The sequence below is a fragment of the Ursus arctos genome, unplaced genomic scaffold, assembly GCF_023065955.2.
Source record: "Ursus arctos isolate Adak ecotype North America unplaced genomic scaffold, UrsArc2.0 scaffold_10, whole genome shotgun sequence".
Taxonomy (NCBI): Eukaryota; Metazoa; Chordata; class Mammalia; order Carnivora; family Ursidae; genus Ursus; species Ursus arctos.
The window spans coordinates 70,234,858-70,259,659 of NW_026622764.1; the positions used below are offsets into that span (position 1 = coordinate 70,234,858).

Here is a 24,802-nt window from a genome sequence, read left to right on the forward strand (position 1 = left end):
CACTTTCCCCTCTGTGCTCCCAGAGTACTTGACATGAACCTTTAACGCAGTGCTTACCACAGCTTACTATTCACTCCGCTCTCCCTGAGCATTCGATAAATGTTTGCTGGATTGATCTACTTAGGAAACCACGACATAATGTCTGAAAAAAGACACGCATTGATAGATTGTTTAGGGCAATAGAGATAAGCCAAATTCAATTAGTTATTAACTCAACAACTTAGTTATGAGCCCGGGACTGTGCAGCACGTGGAAGTGTAAGCCACGATCCCTAACCTCAGTGTGCTTTCAAAACCTGGTTGGAAGCAGACTAAGGTGCACATGAAACAATTAGATCCAGATCAATAAGAATTTTGAGCTTCTCAGGGCCCCTGGGTGGCTTAGTTGGTTGAGCGTCCGACTCTTGGTTTTGGCTCAGGTACTGATCTCTTGGGTCATGGGATTGAGCCCCATGTTGGGCTCCATGCTCAGAAGGAGTCTGCTTGGTTATTCTCTCCCTCTGCCCCTTTCCGTCCCCCCCTTCTATTAATAAATAAATCTTAAAAAATAAGAATTTTGAGCTCCTCCTAAGGGTGAAGTAGAAACACTAGTTTGTATCAAGCAGACCACACAGTGCTGCTAATAAGAGCTCAAGGAGTTCGGAGAGACAAGAAGGGCCATGGGGAGTGAGCTGAGGTCTAAAGGCAGCCTCAGAGGACGTTGGGTTGGCAAGGCGAACAGGGCAGTGAGCTATGAGACGACTGCGAGCCTTCTACGCTGATATCTCCCTTGGCAACAACAAAGTCAAGGTGATTTTAAATATTTCCTCTTGTCCAGCCCACTGGGTTCTCTGAGGCACGGGTACTTTTGATTCATGACCTCTTCTCCCTCGTGTGGCATGAATCTCCCATAGCACTCGGGGAAATGATATAGCTGGCAAGGTGGCCGCGGACACTTCATGAATATGGCTCTTTCTTTGGACTCATCATTGTCCTCAACGGCCATGCTTTTTGAGTTCTTGTGTCTGCTCTTTGTAGTTTTTCTGCCTTCTTCCTGGCTCTCTCTTGTAGTTTTTTCTCCCCCTGCTCTCGCAGTGACAGCCGTATCCAACCTCTCTGCTTAAAAATTGTGGTTCGTTGAGAAAACAGATTCCCTGATCTGCAGTCATCAAACTACCTGAAATACTGTACCCATTTATAAATAAACGGAGCCATATCCGAATAGGGTAATGATAAAGTAGCACAGGAAATGAGGATGTTTAGTCTAAAAACTCAGGGGTGATATTATTGTTTTCCTCAAATATTTGCGAAGCTTCAGACTGAGGAGACGTTTCACTCCTCCTCTGACACACTAGAAAAGATATCCAAAACCAAGGAAGGGAGATGGTGGCGAAATTTCAAGGAGGCAGGTTTCAGCTCCATACACCATTTGGGATAAGGAGATTTTTAAAAAGTGGATACTATGTGGATCTTATTAGATAGAAGCACTATCTCGAAAGGAAGGACTTGAGGCTTCTGAATAAAAATTGGGTCCTAAGATGCTCTTCCAACCCATTCACTGCAGGACCTGGTTGGTAATTTTATCACTGAAATTAGATCCTTGCTGTCTCTCCGGTGGCTCTCACTCTGGTGGCCGTGAAACATTCCCTAGCTTTCAACTTTATTTCCCAAAAGATGCGTATAGACCCTTCACGCTGACCTATCTTGTCAGGTTGAGTTTAGGAAATGAAACCAAGCAAATGAGTTGTGTCTGCGGCTATGTTTAACAGATTTAAAGAGGTTCGTGAATGAGCCAGGAAGGAAACTGTCTGCTCTTTTTATTTCCCTTGAAAAAGGATTCTTATACTCATAGATAAAACAATGTGTTATTTTTGTATCTGAAAAGGATGAGTGGACTGTGGACTCAGAATGGCTTCTTGAAATAACCACAGGTCTTGTTTGGTTTGGACTGCACAGGAGCGCACGTGGAACTCTCAAAGGGGAAGTTCTAACGTTAAAAACAACAACCCAAAACTGTTCATAACCAAAATAATTTCTGAAATTGACATAGCGCTCAATAGCCCATGGAACTCAATGGGACGGTTTCAAGGAAAGCGCGGCACATCCTCATCCAAGGACTTGCGAGAAACTGTACTTTTTTTTTTGCGAGTAAGAAGCACAATGTATATGTAAATACCTTCTTATAACAGATTTAGGCCTTGCTATTGGAATGCTATTTCAATAGCATTTATAATTACACAGGAGAAAACACCACATTAAACATTCTTTTGGGGATGACTGATGGATACGAAAATCATGGAAAGCACAGAAGGACTGCCTTAGGGTCCTGCAGTCTAAATGCTAGGAATGGCATGAGAAGTGAGATTTGTAAAATTATGCCACGATAATTGCACAGTGATACATTTCGGGAAAGGACCCATAGAGCAAGAAACATACCCTGTGTTCCTTAATCAATTCTGAGAGTGAAAACTAGGAAAAGCTCAAAGTTGTCCTGGGTATGCAGCCATTCCCTTTTATCCCCCTTGGCCAGGCCAGCTTTTGGGTTTCATTTCTTTTTGATGCTCCTCCGAGCCCAGAGGACCCTCCTCAGGACCCTCCTCGTTAGCTCTTCTCTTCCTGAATCCTGCCCCAGATTCACTCCCCTGGCTCTCCCGGCACTAGGAAGGATGTGATAAACTAATTCACATGAAGATGTCGGTGACTGATGTTACTCCTCTCCCGGGTGCTGGCAGCTCAGAAGGGTTCCCAAGGAGAGCCCAGCGCCGGCAATGGCGAGACGGACTTGCTGCTCAGTACTTTCACGCAGGAGGGCTGGGGGACGGGATAGGCATGCCTTCGTACTTCGAGTCTAAACAATGACATAAAGCTGGCCTTGATCAAGAATTCAAAAAATGGTGATGGAATTCAGTTCTACTAGCTTATGCTCACTGAGCATGCGTTAGTCTACTCAACTTTTGTGACAACCCGATGGGCATTTTTTTCTACTTGCGAGTGAAAATCTGAAGCACAGAAAAACTGAGGACTTTGTTCAGGGTTACAAAGCTGGGAGTGGCCGAGCTGAGAGCTGGATCCCTGTGGGGCATTCTGCTCCACTGCCTCTCACCTCTCAGGCAGCAGAGACCCCCTCTGAAGCCAGGTGCGGCACCGCTCCTGAGCCGTGTGCCCTCGGGCCAATGAGTTACCTTCCTGGTGCTTCACCAGCAAAATAGACATTAATAAAGGCATACCAACCTTACAGGGTTGTAAGGATTAACACATTTAATACCTTACCTGGCGTGTAATAGAAAGTCTTTAAGTATTCGTTAACATTATTGTTTGTTAATGTGATAAACCATATTCACTTCAACAAACCCTCTGTATTTTAGTTTTTCTGCACTTAATCAGTGAGTCACCCAAATGGGGTTCCAAACCACGAAGCTGCGTTAGGTCAAAGGATTTAGCTTTACCAGCTTTAACGAAAATGTGTCTTAGAACTGATGGCACATAATAGCAATTTTAAATATCTTTACCTAAAATTATTCTTGAAAACTTACTTCCGATTTAATCTGAATACACTATTTCTCTGTCCTTAAGAGGGGTTCCAGACTGGTATACAAAGATTCCCAGAAAGCTTCATAAATAGTAGGAGAACCAAATTGAATAGTCCAACAAGTCTTAGAGAAATTACATGATAAGGTTAAGTGCATTATTGGCTCTCGGCTTTTAGATAAAATGAGGTAGCAATGCTTGACCGGCTCACGTGGAAAACCAGGTCTAGGTGTATCTGATTAATTTTCTTTTCATCTATATATTAATATTTATTGAGATTTCCACTGGGCCAGTGCTGGAGATGCCAAATGACCACAAAACACACCCATCTCTTGATGTCTTAAGAATTTAATGGGCAATAAACCCACAGAAAGTTTACCTCCAATTAAAATAATGATCTAACCAGAGAACAACACCTAAGCCACCCTGGCAGGTATGAGGCACATTTCTCAGGCAAAGTAGTGGCTCCGTTGTCTGTAGAAGACGATCGGTATTTGGCCAACGTCTGAATAGTTTTAGAAAGAAAAGACAAATTGTGATATATGCAATAGGTTTGGATGAAAACCAAATTATCTTGTACTTGAAGTCCAAAAACTAATAAGGATTAAAAAAAAAAAAGGAAAAGGAGCACTGGGGTTGGGGGGGGCCTTTGAAAGAATTGCTCCCCCTCGGTTCACACATTTCTCCTGTGAGCCAGGGTGCCCTTGTTACTGCCACATGTGGAAAATGGGGAAGCTGGGGCACGGGGTCCTCGGTCTAAGACATCACTGCTTGCTTCCGGCCCTTTCCTGGTGACCCTTGGGCTCATCTCAAGTCAAGGCAGGTCCCAGGACCAGAGACCCTGGTCTTTTGCTTGGAGAGTTTTCCTAATCCCCTGGGAAGAACCAGCGGTTCTATTGCAAGAACTGAGTTTCCTGGCTCTGCGGCATGTCGGGGTTGGTGGGGAGCTGCCGCACCCCAGAGTCCAGCCCTGTGCCTAGCAGCTGCCGTCACCATCACAGAGGCTCAGGGCAGGGTAGCTGGCCACTGCAGTTGCAGACTCTAGACCAGGCACGTCACCCCTCAGGACTCAGTGACTCCCCTAGGGGATATCGCCCTTCCTGTCCCAGGAGGGGTGGTCTGAAGCCTGAGAGGGTAACTGACACAGAAGGCTCTATGCAACGGGGTTAGCGGTCTGTAATAAAAGGGACAGTCACCCTAACTCTTCGGATGGGCCACATTCTTGCCACGCTCCCATATAAAAATAACCTTGCAGAGTGCCCCAATACAGGCTTGCACACAGGGCCTGTGAGAGAATGTCCCTGAGCGCCAGGGCTCACTCCTAGTTAGCGTCAAGCCCCACCCACGTTTCCTCTGGCCTCCTTTCCCCTGCCATGCGCAGCTGGGCCATTTCACGGACTGAGCTCATCAGCTGTCACCAGCCAGTTGAAGCTCGGTCTAGTCAGGCCAGAGTGGGGATGTTTGACCTCTGAGAAAACGTCCAAGGGCTGCATAGGAAGAGATGCTGCTGACTTCAGTCAGTGTCCTCAACATAAGACTATCCTAATGGTTACTTTCCAAATAAAGCAAATGAGGCAGAGATAGAGCCCAGATACGACGCGGTATCTTGTTAAATTCCTACTCTGGTTGTCAGGAAGCGGGGATAGAACACTAGAGAGGTCTTCCGCCTGTAAGAAATGTTCATCTTGGAGATGTTTCTTAATGAGTTGATTCTTTAAATGTGTAAGTGCACACAAACACATTTGGTCCCACTGAAAGGAATTTTGCCTGAGTAAGGGCTGTGGAATTACTTTGGGGGTCAACTTCCTGCCCCGTGGAATGCAGTGGGAAAGTTCCCACGATGGGAGGGGGCCTCTCCCGGGGCATTCCAGGCAGGAGGCCTCTGCAGAGTTTAATGCACACAGTGCCATGTCTCAAGATGCTGTCGGCATCTCCAGCAGCCAAAGGCCACTATGGCCTGACCAGGTCCCAATCAGATTCCACAAAACTTACTTGCAGCATAAGCAGAGAAGAGTGTGTGTGTATGTGTGTGTGTGTGTGTGTGTGTATACAGCAGGGCAGCATGAGACCTTTCACATGGGAGAGGAACTTGAGCTTACAATATTCCCATCGAGAGGGTACACAGAGAAAAGCTTATCGTACTTCGAAACTACTTCGAGAAAGCTGTTCTCATTCTCATGAGGTTCAGGGAAGCAGCCACAAGCTCACAGAGCAGCAGATGAAGCCAGATGCATTCCCTCACTCACCCAGTCTGTTCAGGATGCCTGCTCAGGGCCAGGCGCTCTTCTAAACACCAGCGTCAGAACAGTGAGCAGGAGAACCACAGTCCTACGTTCTGCGGCTCCCCCCGGAATCTGAACCTATTCGCCTGGTCAGATGTGAATGCCAGCCTGTGAACTCTGGACCATACCTTTCATCTCCCACCACGTACCAGCATCTGGAACAGAGCCTGCAACACAGGCGGTGTTCCATGTGTTCGTTGGATTAATGCCCACGAACAGGAGTTTGACCCTGAACCCTTCGAAAGCTTCATGAAACTTTTTTTTTTTAAAGATTTTATTTATTTATTTGACAGAGATAGAGACAGCCAGCGAGAGAGGGAGCACAAGCAGGGGGAGTGGGAGAGGAAGAAGCAGGCTCATAGCGGAGGAGCCTGACGTGGGGCTCGATCCCGGAACACCGGGATCACGCCCTGAGCCAAAGGCAGGCACTTAACCGCTGTGCCACCCAGGCGCCCCGCTTCATGAAACTCTTTGGTGGCAAAGCCCGTCATAACTTATCCACTCTCTCACCTGGTCCAAGGAGCGGGGACATAAAGAGGAAGAGGATGTGGCCGCAGCCCCCGGCAGCTTATTTTCTGGTAGAGAAACAGCAAGGGCCAAAGCACGAGGTGCAGAAGGGCTGGTCGAGCTAAGAAACTGCAAGAATTTTGATGCGATTGGAGCCAGTGGGAGGGTGGTAGGAGATGAAGCTGAAGAGACAGGCAAGGTTGGGCACAAAGGATCCAAAGACTTGGGTTTTTATCCTGACGGCCGCGGGGGCAGAGGTGGACTGTGATGGCACTTAGACGGAGGCAAAGTTACGCTGGCTTAGAGAGGAGGAGAGCCCGGGGGGGGGGGGGGGGGGAGTCGAGGCTGGTCAGGAAGCAAGTGCCATGGTCCAGGTGACAGCTGGTGGGGCCTCGAGGTAGGCAGTGAGAGCCAGGCAGGACAGGAGGTGACAATTTCCTGAGCCATGGAAGGAGACCGGGCGGGACTTTGTGTTGGCCTGGTTGGGGAGAAAATGTGCATTTCCCCTTTAGACAAAAAGATCCGCAGCAGCTGGGACCGTGGCCTGCAGGAAGCACGTGGAAAAGAGGGAAGAAGGAAGCGGCTCAGCTTTCTAGCTTGTGTGTTTGCTGTTCTTCAGAGAAACTTCCCTGGCTCCAACGGCTTGCGTGTGGCATGTAGTTTAAACCCTTCACCCAGGTGCTCCAACTCTCTGTGGTCGGGTCCTGGCCTGGCCTTATACTGCCTTGTGCGGCCCGTCATTTACCAGCTCTGGGTCCGCACTCCTGCCGTCCCTTCTGCCCCTGTGCCCTCCCCCGCCTCATCTCCATAGGCCACCACCCATTTCAAATGTCGCCTCTTCCAAAAAGCATTAGATTCCCTCAACCCTCATTTCTTTGTATTTGCCTTATGTCTCGGTTAGATTGGGAGTGAGCCCCTTGAGCGTGACAACTTTCTTTGGCTCATCCTCCCATCTCCTCCAGACTGAATGTCACCTGCAGTAGGATTCAGTACCTCCTTGTTCCGCTGAAACCAGGAGCCCACAAGGTGTGGCACCTGGTCTAGGAAATGGGGGCACCGTTGCCGTCTATTTCATAGCATCGTTGTGAGTGCTTGGCACACAGGAAGTGCTCAATGCTACCAGTCACTCTTACTTTTTTTTTTTAAGATGTTATTTATTTATTTGAGAGAGAGACAGAGACACAGCATGAGTAGAGGGGAGGAGGCAGAGGGAGAGGGAGAAGCAGACTCCCCGCGGAGCAGGGAGCCCAACGCAGGGCCAGATCCCAGGACCCCGGGATCATGACCTAAGCCGAAGGCAGTCGCTTAGCCAACTGAGCCACCCAGGTGCCCCCACATCATTATTTCTAAAGAGAGTAAGTTCCATTTGTTCTTCCCTAGCTTAATACAAAGCCTCTGTCTCCTTGTAATGAGGCTAAAGGATAAGGCACTACTTTAGAACTCTCCAGAAACTGTCCCCTGGAGTCTGTAAGTAGGGAACCACTGCTCTGGCCCACTGGGGCGTTCCTTTCCAAATCCCAAAGATCTTGCTCTCTGGGGGCTTCTCCTGAACACTTGGGGTCGTTTCTTTTTGGTGGTGGGGGAACTGCTCAGCTTTTGATCTCAGTGTGATTCCGGGAAATGAGGGGATTGGGAAGGACCCCCTTGGCATCCCAGCCCCTGCAGGCCAGCTGCTGCTGCTGCGAAGGTCAGAAATAGAGCCAGAAGTGGGGAGCAGGAGGTGGGCAGTCTGGCCCGGCTGTTCCAAAAGGAGCGAGCAGACGATTGTGACAGTCCTTGAGTTTTAGTTTTATTTTTAAAATCAAAGTAGAAGGATTTTGTGAGTCCCAAAGGAGCGCTTTTATGTCATTTTTACTATTTTTTTTTCTTTTTCTTTAGAATTTCCTCTAAAACCCATTAGGGAGATTTCACGTATTCCAGATTTAGCACTTTAATGGGCTTTTGTTCCTGCCTCAATTTTTTCCTTTTTCAAAATTTCTCCTCTGATTTTTTAATTAGCTATTTCTGGAATTACAGAGTTTGCTAGCTCAACCGCAGAATTTCTGGAAAGTCTTTTCATTTCTGCGTGAGTTTATGATAATAATAGCACGCGCCCTGCCTGACTCAGAAGGTAAGAGGAGACCTGTCCCAGACTGTTGTGCCAGCAGATTACGTTCGCCATGATGAACCATTCAGTGGCACTAGACCCGTTTTCTAGAATCGCAAAGACTCTGAGTTGGATGGTGCCTTTTGAGGATCATCTGATGGGTTTTCTCTCCCCAGGAACCTCAGACAAGTCCAACCTGGAGCTCATCACTCTGACATGCACCTGTGTGGCTGCAACCCTCTTCTGGCTCCTGTTAACGCTCTTTATCCGAAAACTGAAAAGGGTAAGAACACTTCTGAGGAAGTTCTATGCTCCTCTTTACCTCATGTTCTAAAATGCTTGCCTCACGTCTAGAGCAGGCACTGAGCCCATGTTAGACTCTGGTCCCCTCCCCCTGGCTTCTGTCTCTGACCTGGGGACCACCAGAAATGAAGCATTACAACGCCTCTCAGCCATCAAGGGGAGGATTCAAACGAAAACCTAGAGCAACGAACCGAGGACTGTTTCCAAGAAACAGAAGGGATGTTTTTGATATAAAAATGTGTCGTAAAATCTTTAAATTCAGCCTAAGACCTGCAAAGTCTCTTATGCTCTGCCAAGAGCATAAAAAGGAAAAAGCAAAATAGAAACCCGCCTCTGACTGACGTCTCATAACGTTATGGGAGCGCACGCAGCACACGGCCGTTCCATGTCCTCTGAGCCGCACCGCACGGCGACATTCTTTGCTGTGAGGTTCAGGCCCGAATGCAGGACCTCCGATTTCTATCATTACACCTGCAGCACCACTTGCTTCTCCGCAGCTCAGGGGAGAAGAGCCCACATGCTCTCACCCATTCATTCATGTCTCCAACATTTACCGCGCACCTGCTCCATGCAGAGCGCCAGGCCTGGTGTCAGGCTCTCGGGTGACAGCAGAGAGGACACACGGAGGGTGCGATCTGGAGAGGAGCCTGGCTTTCACCAGTTACATAGCCAAATGTGAACCTGCCACTAGAGGCACCTAACTGAAAGTTGTCCTGTGAGGGAGGCAGGGAGCAGGGGGCCGAAAAGTGAGGGGAAAGTGCTTCAGGCAGAGGGAGAGCCTGTGTGAGGCCGGGGCAGGACAGGGACACCTTGGGAATGAGAGCCTGACAGAGGCCAATGTAGCTGCAGTGGAGGGAACAAGGTAGGAGGTGAGGAGGGAGAGGAGAGGCTGCAAAGGCTGGCCACACAGGGGCTTGCAGGCTGAGGTAAGAAATTTAGTCTGTGTTCTGGAAGGAAAAGGAAGCCCGGGGGCGTGGGGGCAGGGAGCGGTGTTATTAAGCAAAAGGAGGCAATCAGTGTAAGAGAGCAGTGTCTGGAAAGAGAATTTTGGCTGCTAAGAGAATGGACCAGAGGAGGCAAGCGTGCGTAGAGAGGAACCTACCAGAAGACCTTCTACTAGTCCAAGTGAGAAATGATGGTAGTTCTTAGTCTAAGCGATTAGAATTCAAGACATATTTAGCAGGTAAAATCAACAGGACTTGAAAAGTATCAAGGAGGCCTCCTCCATTTCTAGAGATTTCTTAACCCTTATGATCATGCCAGGTCTTATGCCGAGCTCTTCATGCAGTATCTCGATTAATCCTTCCAGAAACGCAAACAGGTAGATATATGATCATTCCCATTTTAAAGAGAAAGTAAGTGAGGTTCAGAGAGGTCAAATAACTTGTCCAAAGTCACAAAGCTAGTCAGAGTTGGAGCTGAGTGTTGAATCCAGGTTGTGCGATCTTAGGCTTAGTAACCAAAACCAACAAGGTGTCCTTTATAGCGTTGATAGGAGAGGCAAGGCTAAGCAGGCGCCCTCTGCGGTAATACGTAACATCAGGCGTCAGCTGTGTGGAGTGATTGGTTTTGAGGCATGACAGCGAAGGCCACTACTTTGGATGGACACAAAGGTCATACCACTGGCATTTTGAAAGGGGAGATGTAGCATGTAGGGAAGTAAGTCTAACAAAAGCAACGCTTGCCGAATATAGAAGGGTGGTCCAAAGGCTATGAAGGAGGGAAGGGGAGAAAAAACTTCAAAGAAAATGAAGTTTAGAGAAAGAGTTTGAAGGTTGTGTCAGGAAGGAAAGAAGCAGAAAAACGCAGCCAACCCTCCTCCTCCCCACTCCCCAGCGGAGGGAAGGAGCACACAGGAGCAGAGTAGGAATAAACCTGGAAAGGTGAATTGGGACTAAATTGGCCCTGGTATTTCTAAAAATCTGAAATCTTGAGGATGAGAGCAAGAGATGATTCCCTCCAGAAGAGAATCCTTAGAGAATTTGAAAGGTGATTAATTGTAGGAGGCAAAGAGATACAGACCCTCAAAAACTAGTTCCATGTGGTTTCTGTAACCACAAGTGAATTCCTCCTTGATATGGACTGGATGTTATCCTTTTACCCCCACGCCGCATAGGCCAGTGTTAGAATTCGAGCTAACACTGATGGATGCTTACTGTGTCCCAGGCCCCATTCTAGCAGCTTGACATGGATCATTTCATACAATATTCACCACAACCCTCGGAGATAGCAGCGTCATTATCATTATTTCGCAGATAAGGATGCCAGGTTTAGAAAGGTTAAGCAACTTGCCAAGGTTAGGTGCTGGTCCAGAGCTGATCTGTGACTCAGAGCCGGGCAGCCAGCCTCAAGGCCTGGGCTCCGAAGCACTTAGCTATGCAACTTCCATGCCAAACACCTAGTAGCTGCTCAGTGTTAATGTCAATGGAAAGAATAAATATTTGTCAACTAAGATTCTACTATCTAACTCTCCTCGAGCCCTTACTTGAGGTTTGTCTGGTGTTTCCTCTCATCTGCCTTATTGAGATAAACCATGAAATTCCCTGGGGAGATGGTCTTTCATTGCCTGATCCCCCGTCTCTCTCAACACCTCCACCAGCCTCCCCACGGGTGCTCCCAACACGGACAGTTTCCTTGGTAGGCTTCAGCTAGCCTGTGCGCCTTGAAGATTGGAGGTGGTTTCTCATGGCCTTGGCTGTATTGGACATTGACAAATATAGTCCTAGCACCTATTCTGGTGGCTTCTCGAGTGCACACCCAGCACCCTGGGAGAGGAATCTGTATGCCTTCCCAGTCTTCTAGACTCGCGCGAGTGTCTGACGGGCTGGCTCTCACATATTAGCACCAGTGGCAAATGCAGCTGGTGACAAATGTGTTCTGTATCTTTCTCTGGTTTCCACTCACCCTGGAGGCCAAGCAGATCTTTCTCCTTTGAGCTATTTGTCACACATTTTAGTGATAATTTCTGTGAGAAGGAGACCGATTGCAAGTGATGGATGAGGTGAGCTGTGACAGCCCAGAACAGGGTGAGTAAGAGCTGAAGAATGCGGGCGAGCGTGAAATGGTGTGTGTGGAGAGGGCGACTTCTTTCCTGAACTCTGGTCCTGCCTAGGGAAGGGCAACGTGAGAGGGTTCCAAAACTCACTGAAATGAAGTCGATGGAACTTCTGGGCAAGACTTTACCAAAACCCACCTTATACGGGTAAGCAGCCTTCCTTTCTGACCTGCCCAGAGAAATGCCATCCTCACGTCTACACTCAAGTAACAGGCAATACACCCGCTGATAAGAGTCTAAGGCACTAAATGTAAATCCAGTTATCTACGCTCTGAAAGAAAGGGTCTGTTCTGGGCTTGCTGTAGTTTCCAAGATACAAGAAGCAGCTGAAGGCAAACGCCGGCCTTACCTGACAACCCTACTAACGGCCAAGGGAGCAGGGCATGACTGTGGTTCAGTCCCATGCCCTGCGGACGCCTCGGCCTTTGAAATAATCAACTTCCACTCCTTATTAAAGGGAAATATTCTGTTCTTACCAACGGACCCCATAGTGTTTCCAGGTAGCTGCAGCAACCACAGGGTCAGGCCTTCTGAGTATATTTAAATAGTTCACATGAAATATGCCTCTCAACTGTCCCAGGGCTCCTGGGTTCACTTCGCCACCTCTGGCCTTTCTTGCAAATGCGGAAAAGCCACAGTCTCACTTCTTGCGGAGAAGCCACAGTCGCACTTCTCACTGTTGGCCTGGCTTGTGATGTCTATCCCTGCTTGCACAGAATGGCCATGGAAAGTTATTTTCAGGCAATCATTTGGAATGATTTGATAGAAACGCTTTGCATGTTTTGGAGAAGGACTATCATCTGATCATGGTCTAAGAACAAGCAACAAGGTCATCGGAGCATCTGGGTGCATATTATCTGCCACAATATGGCGGAGCCAGCCTACGGAAATGCGTCGTGAGAAGAGTAAGGGGCTGTTTAACGGGAAGTGTGATGTACATTGGACTAGGCAGAGGGGTACTTTCTGTACCCAGCCGCACGGTTTCAACCAAATGAACCGATACAGCAGCTGATGCTGCCGGGTGTGGTTTTAAATTAGATATCCAGGGTTTTTTAAGTTCTTTCCTTATTGGTGACTTTGAGATCTCTTTCTTTTTCAGTCTTCTGAAATAAAGACTGACTACCTATCAATTATAATGGACCCAGACGAAGTTCCCCTGGACGAGCAGTGCGAACGTCTCCCTTATGATGCCAGCAAGTGGGAGTTTGCCCGGGAGAGACTTAAACTGGGTAATGTATTTGTTCAACAGATCCCTAAACCCACACTGAGCGCCTACTACATACAAACCGCTGTGCTCTGAGGGCTGCGAGAGTCAGCTAGACGCGGGATTCTCCCCTCCAGCTGCTTGCACACTAGCAAGGGGGATGGGCACAGAGGTAAAGAATTCGAACAGAATGCTGGGATGGCAGGAAAAAGGGACAGGGCGGGGAGGGGAACAGCTGGGGGGCTCAGCTGGTTAAGCATCTGCCTTCGGCTCAGGTCATGATCGCAGGGTCCTGGGATCGAGTTCTGCATCGGGCTCCCTGCTCAGCAGGAAGCCTGCTTCTCCCTCTCCCTCTGCCTTCCGCTCCCCCTGCTTGTACTCTCTCTCTCTCTGACAAATAAATAAATAAAATCTTAAAAAAAAAAAGGGACGGGGGCACCTGCTTGTTCTCTCAACAGTTTCTAAGCACCTTCTCTGAGCAGCAGACACCCATCTAAGCCGTGGGGATACAAAGGTGAAGGTGACAGCCGCCAAAGGAGATAAGTGAAGGGCAGGGATCAGTCCCACCACCAGGCTTACAAGTACAGGCACTCCTGAACAAGGACATTTTTGAGGACTTAGAAATTTGTGACCTAGAACACAAGTCAAGATGGCAAGAAACAGTACAGCCAAACATGTGGTAAGAGCGTCAGTGCCCCTTCAAGGCTGTGGATCAAAAAAGCCCTCGGCACAAATCCACAGATTACATATGCTGAATTTCCGTGGGTGTTCGAAACGTCCAGACAGAGAAGAAAGTCCCAGGGGTCATTTAAGTTTCATTTTCGAAGAGAGAGGACTGTTGTTCCCCGGGTACTGCAGATGCCGTAAACATCAGGCGAACCAGGCGAATGTGCTTTCCCCCAGCTCAGACATCACGATGCAAATTAATCTCCAGCATGGGGTAGTACGAAACAAAAGGAGCCTCAATGACTCTTGCCCAAAATATTTGGACTGTGGCTTCTGAAGTTTCTACTCACTCCTGCGTATGCCAGAATCATGAATAGTTGGAACTAGCAACAGAGAGATCATGGATCCAGTGTGCCTGGATCTTGTCACTCTCGGCAAAAGAGCCTGTCGTTCCAAATTCAACAGCATTGCTTCCCCTCCCCCAGTAGGCAGACGATATGGGAGTGGGGGTCTGGGGGGACAGAGGAGGAGAAAGCGTTCTTCTTGTTGTTCTCTTGGGCCTTGAAATGACTCTGCTTATGTTCTTTCTTACATGAGAAAGAATACTTGGCCCCAAGAGTATGTTCTATTTGGCTTTGGGGAAGAAAATTGGAAATCGGTAAAAAGCTGGAGAGACAGGCAAAAGCCAGCAATGGCTGCTGACGGGGGGAAAAAATCAACTAAATTTAGAGTCATTCAGGGCAGGTGGTACACTAGATGAGTTCCTTCTGCAAGTCTAAATTATATGGCAGCTAGCCCAGCCCCTCAGTGACCTTGGCAGGGAACTGGGATAATTTTCCCACAACCATAAGCCATTCTCAGGCCACATTGCTTTCCAGAGTTATTAGTCACAATCAAACATGCCTCTTCCCGTAGAGGACATATGAGCTTTTCGTCCCGTCTCTTCACTCCTTCACCTAGTATCCCTGTGATCTGTATCACATTGAGGGACACTGCTAATCCTTCCACCAGATTTCCCCTGGGGCCTCTGTGGGTTTAATCATCGCATTTCAGGAGGTTCTCCTTGTGGAAGATCTCTCCTATGGTCCTTTCCCTTCCTGGGGTTGCCAGATGTTATGATTCGGCTCATGTGCATGTGAGTGTCTTTGATGGGTGAGAGAAAGGGTGTTAAGTCAGCTCGCTCGGTCTTTCAGTGCAGAGCACGGCTGCGAGGGCCAGAGGAATGCTACTACTCCTAGCATGGGAGCAGAAAGGCCCAAGATTTGGGGGGTTTTAAGCCAAATAAATGACAGAAAGTAATCTGAAGTAATGTCTGGCAAGTGCAAGTAACCAAGATTATGTCTGGATGGATGGAGAGAAAAAGCTGGTTTGATGGGCAGAGTTACAATGTGGCTATAAACACATGGAAGAACACATCGTGTAGGGAAATACACACATTACATCTGATCTCAGCTTTCTGTGCTCTGTCGGTTGCTACCAGCAGCCCTGTTGAGAGACGTCGGAATTCATAGTACCTGATAGATAGATAGATACAGTAGGAGTCTGGGTCAAAAGTGTTGCTCCCATTGAAATTCCTGAAATCCACTAAGAAAAGGAATCTGTTTGGTTAGTGCTTCCTCACTAAGCCTAAGGGAGAAGTCAGCTCTTATAAATGTATCACAGAAGCTGGGATAACGTCGGACAACGCAGCTTTCTATTGCAAAATAAAGTCAGAATTACCTAATCTAGGAAACACCATGGGGAACGTGGAAATTGCAGGTGGACGGCGCCGGGGCTGGTGTTGCCTCACAGAAGACCAGCTCTGCACGTCAGTGCTGCCGGGCATCCTCCCCGGAGTGTCCCAGGGACCCCGGCCAGTTGAGGACATTCTTAAAGGAGATTCCAATAGCCTTTCATTGTGTGGCAATGACCTAGCACTTTTACGAGCCGGTTAGTGGCATGTAGGTAACACCAAGGAGGATTTTAAGGGAAAAGAAGGATCAGGCAAGGTCAAGCCCAGGGTCATCGGGCTCCCCTGAAACAGGAACAGTGGGTCTGCCAAGGGATTCCAATGCATCAGATGATTAAAGAGCCCATAATAGCTTCATGCTGTTTTATGAGGCAGCAGTCAGCTTCCAAGAGAATAGATGAAAAGGCCGAGGGAAGCCAAGTGAGAACAAGCTTATTCTCACTGACAGAAGCAAAATCCCCAAACACTAGTTAAAATCAAGTGCGTTGTGCCTGTGAAGAAGGGAAGGCGTGGGGGCTGAGGCTGTGGAAGGGAAAAGGATTCTGCCTGCCCCCACACAAAGCCAGAGTCTCCATGGTATGCGGAGAGGTGTCCTAAGATAGAGATTACCGGGATATTTGTCAGGCTCAGGACACTTTTCCTATCAGGCACTGTGGAAGGAAAACGTTCTTTTGCCGTAAAAAAGCCAGGAATGAGCATCCAACCAAAACACACCGATCTTTCCAAGTCTGGAGGAGGAAGCTGCCGGTGCTCTTTCTATGCATGATTTCCACATCCGTTACCTGCAGGGTCTGCCCCGGGCACTTTTATTTAAACCTAGAGTCCCCATTCTGGTCTATTTCATGGACAATTTTCTCTGAAGAGGGAAGCGGCGCCCATACCCCTGTCCATGGTGCCCGCTCTGGGAGGAATGATCTTCACCGGTCACTACCCGTACATTTGAGAAAAAGCATGTAATTTCACCAACGTTCCCTCCTAATGAAGAGGGAGTCCCCAGGAGACAGATGGAAAGAGACAGCTACAAAGAGCCTCTTAGGATCACATCGGTGATCGAATCTTTCCTGTGTCCTGACTGGATGCCTGGGATGGTTGGTAGTGAGGGGACGATACTCAGCAGAGCCGGGGTGACGTCATCTTTGTTACTGAGTCATTGCGCATAAAAGTATAAAGTTGTAATATGATAAGGAAGCAGGAAAGCTTCATTATAAGCTTTGCAAGAATCTTAAAAACAAACAAACAGAAACCTATGTCTTTGGGGGGAAGGGATTGGAGTATAAGGAAGGAAGGAATGTCGGTTGGTTAACTCATTGAGGGCCCCTTATCAGAACAGTCCGAGAAGGAAAGAGGACTAGGCTGAGAGAGGAGGGGTCATGTCACATTAACACTCTAACTACCAGGATTGCTTCTGACCAGAGGCATTGTGTTGGCTCCTTTTCCCCCCAGAAGAACCAAGCAAGAGTGACTTCTTTGGCTCACTCTGCCTTTTGCCACGTCATGCTTGAGCTGTACTGTTTCTCTCGGTTCTGTTTGGCTACCTGTGTCCCGATGGCACAAAAGAAAGTGCCCTGATAGAAAAAGTAGCTGAGGTAATCAGGGGGCTGCCCTCTTCACAGAGCATCACCCTCACGGTCTCCAACCCAGGGGTTCCTCTAGGTGCCCATAACCGTACGGGACTTGCTGCGAGCTTTTCACAAGTTCCCAAATGCACTTCCTTCTTCACTAATGCACAGGGCGGCCTTCTACGCACCAGGCCCTGAGCTCGCTTCTGGGAAGGTTCAGACGTGGTTATCGGCCCTCTGAGTCAAGTGGTCTCATGCAAGGGTGAGGAAAGAAACATGTTAACCATGGTCAAAGCAGAACATGACAGGTGCCATGAAAGAAACCTGACTTTATTATTGCGTCTGGCAACCATTTCTGTGTGGCTTAAACAAATTGCTACCTGTGGTTGCTAGGCTTATGTGCTGAGCCCTGTGGATGTGGACATGATATAAGGGCATGTTAGGCTAGCTGGGAGTATTTAGTCTGGCAAGAAAGGCTGAGAAGTGATTTAGTGATTTTTATGTAGCTATGGGGAATTATTAGAACAGATAGCAGTCACTGTCACTCTGTTTCTTCCTTTCCATTGAAAACAGATCAGAAGAGGGATGCTTCGGTGGCTCAGCTGGTGAAGTGTCTGCCTTCCCAGGGTCCTGAGATCGAGCCCCGCATCGGGCTCCCTGCTCAGCAGGCAGTCTGCTTCTCCTTCTCTCCCTGCCCTTCCCCACTCTGGTGCATATTCTCTCTCTCTCTCTCTCAAATAAATCTATAAAATCTTAAAAAGACAAAAAAAGAAAACAGATCAGAAGAAAGAGATCAGAAGAGGCAAGAAGAGTGGCTTAGGTTGAACAAAGGGAAATCTTGGTAGTGATGGTGTTAAACAACGGAAGAGACTCCCCAAGAGGGTTTGGTGAAGAGGAAACTGGTCGCCCACCCACACCAAATGCCTTCCAGGGGCCTAGCCCAGCTGCAAGGAACAAAGGCACTCCAGAAGCCCAATGAAGAAGTGGAAGGAAGATACCCCAGAAACATGTCCCTTACTTTGACTGTTTGGGGCTCAGTTTACTGGAGATTCCACTCAAAGTCTACATGGCTCACATACGCACATAGGTTACAAGGCACTTTCTTCCTGAAAAAGACTTAACCTCACCCTGCTGGCCTGGCAAACAAACCAATGTCTTCTTTTCATTGCAGGCAAGTCACTCGGAAGAGGGGCTTTTGGAAAAGTGGTTCAAGCTTCTGCATTTGGCATTAAGAAATCACCCACATGCCGGACCGTGGCTGTTAAAATGCTGAAAGGTATGGATGCCATAATTTGGCTTTTAGCGGACTGGTTGCATTCCCAAAACACTGGTACAAGTTAGATACGGCCTAGGAACAGATGCAAGCTATTCCTACTGCTAGAAGCACCCTTGGCCTCAGGAGTTTTAGATCAGGCCAGTGAGAGCTCAGAATAAACGTTGTAAATGAAACAACCAGCACTGTCCATGGGAAAATGATTCCTGTCACCTCAAAGATCTTTCTCCTCTCCCATCGTGGGCTCTAAAGTACCAGGGCCTTAAGCTCACTGTAACTACAGGCTCAAAGTTTTGGAGTGATCCATTATGACCTTATAATGGGAAGTTCTCTGTGCGTCGTAAATCCCAAAGTCTTAACTGGGACTTGACCTAGCTATAAAGTCAAACTATGAAAAGCTGCAATAATTGAGATCATCAGATGTTTAAACTATTTTATACTGTCAAGTCCCACCCACAAAACATTTCCTCTTTAGAAATTAAAAATATATATATATTTTAGATATATATTTTATATTTATAAAATACTTTATATATTTATAGATATATACATATATCTAGTGTTGAAAGATACTACCATTCTGTGGAGCATTATTTGGGAGGTGAAGTCACATGACAAAGTGATTGATGACCACGAGACAGATGAAAATGAAAATAGGTGAAAACTGCATAAATCAGATATCTCAAAGACGCGTATGCCTTTTAAAGTATGGAAAATACTTCATTTCTTCATTCGTGATGGAATTTTCATGTCATTTTGACTCATTTTAAGATTCCAAAACCAAAAAGCCCTGGAAACTCCAAGGACAGTTTTTTCTAGCTTTGCCAGCTCTCCAAGATATGACCGGGGATCCTGAGGCCGGGAGGCTATGCACCCAGCCAAGCAGATCCCTGGGAAAGGCTCCAGGAGAAAGGACACTTCGAGTAGGGAGACTTCAGAGCATGCATGTCAGCATCACAAGAGCCCCATGAAATGATATTTTCTACCCCAGAAGGCTGTCCTTGTCAGGCAAAGGCTCTGATAAAGCTCTCCAAGGAACCTGACCGTCCCACCGAGAAGTAGCCAGGGAAGGAGTCTTAGACCCACAAATCAGGACTTCCACTCAAAATGGACTGCCCAGATGATGGCAGGCCTTCCTGTGAGAGTCCCTGCCTTCCAGCACCCTGTCCCGCACCCTGTGCCCCAGATGCTGAAGAGAAGAGGCGGCAACATGGCCTCTGTGTGAGAAAGCACCAGACCAAGTGCCTTCATGTGTCAGGTTGAACTGCATGAAATTGCCATTTCTCTCTCTTTTTTTTTTTCTTTCTTCTGCCTTGTGAAGTAGTTATTTTCCCAGATGGCAGATGAGGAAACAGGGCCCAGAGAGGTTAAATCACCTCTGAAAGGCCCCACAGCTCACCAGTGCAAAAGTCAGGGTTTGAGTGCAGCGCTTTCCCGCCTCCCCCCCCCCACCACCACCACTACGGTGCCACACAAGACAGGCTGCCGAGACCTGGCCTCCAGGAAACGGCCTGTTGCTCCAAAATCATAACGTGATCCTGGCCCGAGCTATGGAGACAACCTAATACCCAACCTTGAACAAAGTTGAAACTCCTTCTGGAAGCATCTGCTTCCTCAGCTGGTCCCATTTCCCTGCTTCCTACGATACACCATCTCCCGGAGAGGTGGGCCTGCGGCCCATGCCGGCCTACTGCGGATCCAAGATAACACCTGCCTGGAAACGGAGCAATCCGAGCAAGAGAGCCTGGCTTTTTTCCTCTGTGCCAAAGGGGCATAGAAGCATAAAGGGACTGAGGAGTTTGAGGGGGCGATGCTGACTTGAAAATTTTTAATACAGAAATAGCGTGTGCGGTATCTTTATAAATGCTTCTCTTTTTAAAGCCATGAGCCTTGATTTTTAAAAGATTGCCAAATCACCCACTATATAAAATTCGTAAAAACCATTTTCATTCAGCTTTCTTGCTTGAATTGGTTGGCCATCTGTTTCTAAGAGAAATTGAAAAGACAGAATGTCAGACACAGGCCATGAGTCAGAAGCTCTTTCAAAGTGCCCTTGAGCAGAACCTTTAACCTTTTTGGGCCTCCTGCCCATGTCTGAGATGAGGAGAGTATTCATGGTGTTTATTTTTCTAACAAATATTTGTTGAGCATCTACTGTGAGCCAATCTCAACCCCGTTGGAAAGCTTCTAGAGTTTATCTGGTTATTACTTGAAAAATAATTTAAAAATGATTTGTGCTTATGAAATAGCTCGCACGTGCTGTGGCCATTTCCCAGCCTGCTCTACAGAAACACTTGCATATGTGTGCAAAGACCACACATTGGCTCTCCACTACAGCATTATTCGTGATGGCAACACACACACACACACACACACACACACACACACACACACACACACACTGGAGACAGTTCAAATGTCAAGAATGCTATTAATCAACTAACAAGAATGGAAAAAGTCTCTGACATATGAAAAAAAAGCAAATTCAAAAAAATAGAGAGGATTCCATCTATGCAAACAAAACAAGAAGGTCTTTAAGTGGGTATATATGTTTATAAATACATAGAAGAAAGTCTAGGGAGGTAAGTGGTTGGAGTGGCTTTCACTTTTTACTCTGTATACATCGTATTGTTGGAATATTTTACAACAAGATTATAGGACTTTATTTCTTAAATTTTGTAAATGCCTTATAAATTAACCAATAAGAAAGACGCTTCCCCTCCCCACCACCACCAAAAAAAGAAAGAGAGGAAACAAACAGAACTAACTTAATTTAGGCTTTGGACTCTGCTAAATCTTAGAGTGATGTTGTTTATCTCTGCGAATGGAGTTGAAGTCAGATGCTTATGGACCCTTACAGCTCGAGATAACCCTGCAGACCCCAGGGAGGAAAAGGTTATAGGGAGAAAACAACACAGTGCAAAGATGTTTACAGACGTGGCCATTCCACTCTTGCAGACCCCTGGTGCTCCTTCTTTGTGACTCTTCAAAGAGGGGAAAGTGAGAAAAAGAGGGGAGGTGTGGGCACATCCCCTGTCTGGAAGGTTCTTGCTGCGCCTGGTTCTGCCGAGCGGAAGCCTTTGGAAGGCGCCTTCACGAGGTGCCCAGCTCTGAGTCAGCGCATTGCTAAGCAGACCAGGTCCACCAAGAGGAAATGCCCAGTGACTAACCCCACTACTGCTTCTGGGCCTTACTGTAATCAAAAGGATGTTGGCTCAGGAGGGAGGGAGTAATGAAAACAGTCTGGAGACGGGGCCTTTCTGCAGAATGTGGGGAAGTCAATGAAGCAACCGGCTGAGCATTGGCAAACATGGAGGGCAGGAATGCCGCCTCCAGCGGAAAGAGCCCCATTGTCCTGTCGCCCTGACTCTTCCTTGTTTCTCACACAGAGGGGGCCACAGCCAGCGAGTACAAAGCTCTGATGACTGAGCTCAAGATCTTGACCCACATTGGCCACCATCTGAATGTAGTCAACCTGCTGGGAGCCTGTACCAAGCAAGGAGGTAAACGAGAAGGAGGGCCTGCTCCCTCTCCCTGTTCATATGCCGAGAGCAGAGTTGGACATAGCGCTCCTTCTCCCCATTCCTCCTCCTCACCTCCTGAAAAAAAGGCCTCTCAGTAGGTCCAGAGGAAACAATTTGTCCATTTATGGAAAGGCGCTCCATCCTAGAAATGCCTTCCCTGTACAGTTAATTGAGATGTTCTAAAGAGAAGGATTCCCTTTGAGACCTCTTTCCATGAGCTCTGGGTCAAGTGGAGAGCATTTTTCCCTCAGGATGGCTTGGAAGGAGTGTGGCCAGAGCTAAGGTAATGGATAGAAGGGCGAGCCTTCCTCGAAGCGTCCCATAAAGGAAGGAGTCACTTCTGGTGTGATCCTAGGAGGAGGGGATGTGAGGCACAACCAGAAGGGCCCTTCCCTTCAGACAGGTTTTCCCCGCTGGGGCAAGTGGCCGGGGCAGGGCTGCGGTTATGACTCAGGGCTCCAGCATGTCCCTGAAGACCTGTCTGTCTTCCCCTGTGGCAAGGTTAGCACTTGGGTATAGATGTGTGATCGCTGCTTAAGCCAGAAAGAATGGGGCAAAAGACCTGTGCGCATCAATGTTTTCCAAGGTCATCAAAAGTAGTAGAGATGAAGGGTAGTTGGGAAGACCTACCTCCTGTTCGAGTAGCAGTGGGTACAGAAATCAGCTAAGGGCTAGGAGGCCCCAAGCAGAGTCCTAGAGACCCAGCCGTAGGCTGCCTGCTTCTCCATTACCCTTGCGAATTGACAAGTGATAAACCATCTGTTCTGCGTACAGGGCCCCTGATGGTGATCGTCGAATATTGCAAATACGGAAATCTGTCCAACTACCTCAAGAGCAAACGGGACTTATTCTTTCTCAACAAGGTAAGGAACTTTGGGGGGGAGGTTTAGGCTATAGCAGCATAAAGCAAGAGAAACCTGTACTTTTTCTTCTATTAATGACCAATCTTAAAACCCAGTCTCTGCTTTGTCCTTCCATGGCACTACATCACACTTTTTGTGGGCAGTGCAGAGACTATGTAATCCCAGTATACGCATCAGCAATTAGAGGTTAAAATTTACGAGCCATCTGTGTACCGACCTATGCAAGCATCTTGATCATTTTCTTTCTTTCTCTCTTTCCATAATGTACACAGATACCCACACAAATCACTTAGTTACTTGTTTCTTTAAAGAAGATGATAACAAGTATAATTGTCTACATTTACTAGAGAAATTAAGGACTCAATCAACTGAGTGACTTTGCAGCGAACACGAAGCCAGTGACGGGGCCAGAGAAATTATTTTCTCCTCTTGCTATGCCCTTTACTCCACCTTCCCCAGACCCTCACCACCCATGTCAGCCCTGCGCACACACAGAACCGGCCTTACCCACTAAAATAAAGCCACATAACAAAAGGAACATGTAGGTTTAAGTCCTGAAGGCAGAGATCACTGAATGGAGAGGGTTTAATAAAACTTTGCCAGTGTGACCCATCCCACCAGTGTTGTGTCCTCTGGGCTGGAGCTGCTTGGGGCGCAATGACTCGACGTTATTACCTGACAATCAGCAGTGCTGGTTGTGAGTCTATGCAGTGTGGTGATTCAACACACAGACTCCAGAATCAGACGTCCTGGGTTTAAATCCTGTCTCTGTCACTCAAAATCTGGGCCCTTGCCCAAGTTACTCAATGTCTTGGTCTCAGTTCCCTCCTTTACTAAATGGAGGTAATAACAGAACCGAACTCATGGCGTTGTTGAGGGAATCACATTTTTCACTGAGTTAAGCACTCCAGAAACAGTAACTATTGTCATTATTGACCCACCGCGAGGGGAAGATTGGTAGAGTCCAACCTAATGCCACTGATCTATACAACCTGTGTGATGGGTAAAGTGCCACACATCCAAGAATCACAGCCATCTCTCACATGGACAAGAGTATTCATGGGACATACAAATAAAAACCACTGGACAGCTGGCCAATTCTCTCATCCCTCCAACTTTGACCCAACCAAAGACACAGGTGGTCTACCAGACTTGGAAACATGAATATTGTTCTCCAATTTTAAAGCATGCCCTCCAATAGTTAGAATCTTAAAGCTGAAGGGGCACCTGACTGGCTAGTCGGTAGGGCATGCAACTCTTTATCTTGGGGTCCTGAGTTCAAGCCCCATGTTGGGGGTAGAGATTACTTAAAAAAAAAATCTTGAATCTGGAAACGACCTTTGTGATCAGCTAGTTCGCTCTCTCACATTACAGATGTGCCCAGAAAAGTCAAGTGATTGGCTTAAGGACACTCATGTACCCAGAGGTGAAGTCTGGGAGAAAAAAGCCCCGCTCTCTTGACAACCCTTGCGAAGGTTTTCGGTGCATTACATTGGATAAGGAAGGCAGGGTGGGGGCGGGAGGGGGGGAAACACCATAAGAAAAAGGGGAAAGTGGTGGCCCGGGATGGGAGCAGTGCAAAGTCCCTTCAGTCCTGAAGTCCTGGACTGGCTTCAAGAAGAACTAAGGCGGCAGCATACCCCAGGGACTGGGGCAGGATGGAACGTTTGGGTTCGTTCGTCCTTTGTTTAGAAGGTTCTGCTTCCTCCTCTGGCTATATTTAATGATTCGCCTCCCTGTTGGTGAAGCTCAGTGTTTTCATGGAAAACACATGGCTGTCTTTCATATTTGGAACCTAAAGGAATATAAAGAGAAAGTGAGGGGCGCCTGGGTGGCGCAGTCGTTGGGCGTCTGCCTTCAGCTCAGGGCGTGATCCCGGCGTTGTGGGATCGAGCCCCACATCAGGCTCCTCCGCTATGAACCTGTTTCTTCCTCTCCCACTCCCCCTGCTTGTGTTCCCTCTCTCTCTGGCTGTCTCTCTCTCTGTCAAATAAATAAATAAAATCTTTAATAAATAAATAAATAAATAAATAAATAAATAAATAGAAAGTGAAGGAAAAATCGAAAGGCTAAATAGAAATGGAATATTTTGTTTCCCAAAGACATGCAGCAGGATCACTCAATACTATTTGTAATAAATTAGCTGCCTTCTGCTAGAGTCCAGAAAGTTCCATACATCCACCTTTATTTAACATTGGTGGTTACCAAGAAGCAAAGCTGACAATAGCATTGATGGGGAGTCAAG

The 24,802-nt window shown here is 47.5% G+C and overlaps 1 protein-coding gene across 1 annotated transcript in view; it reads left to right on the plus strand.

Annotated features, from left to right (window-relative positions):
* The window catches only part of FLT1 (fms related receptor tyrosine kinase 1), a 171,397-nt gene that overhangs the window by 123,459 nt on the left and 23,136 nt on the right, over nt 1-24,802 (plus strand). Inside the window, exons 16-20 of the mRNA XM_026493054.4 lie at nt 8,558-8,664; nt 12,839-12,968; nt 18,069-18,173; nt 21,560-21,673; nt 22,469-22,557. Coding sequence (XP_026348839.2) covers nt 8,558-8,664; nt 12,839-12,968; nt 18,069-18,173; nt 21,560-21,673; nt 22,469-22,557 — 545 coding nt within the window. The remainder of the gene's footprint in view (nt 1-8,557; nt 8,665-12,838; nt 12,969-18,068; nt 18,174-21,559; nt 21,674-22,468; nt 22,558-24,802) is intronic.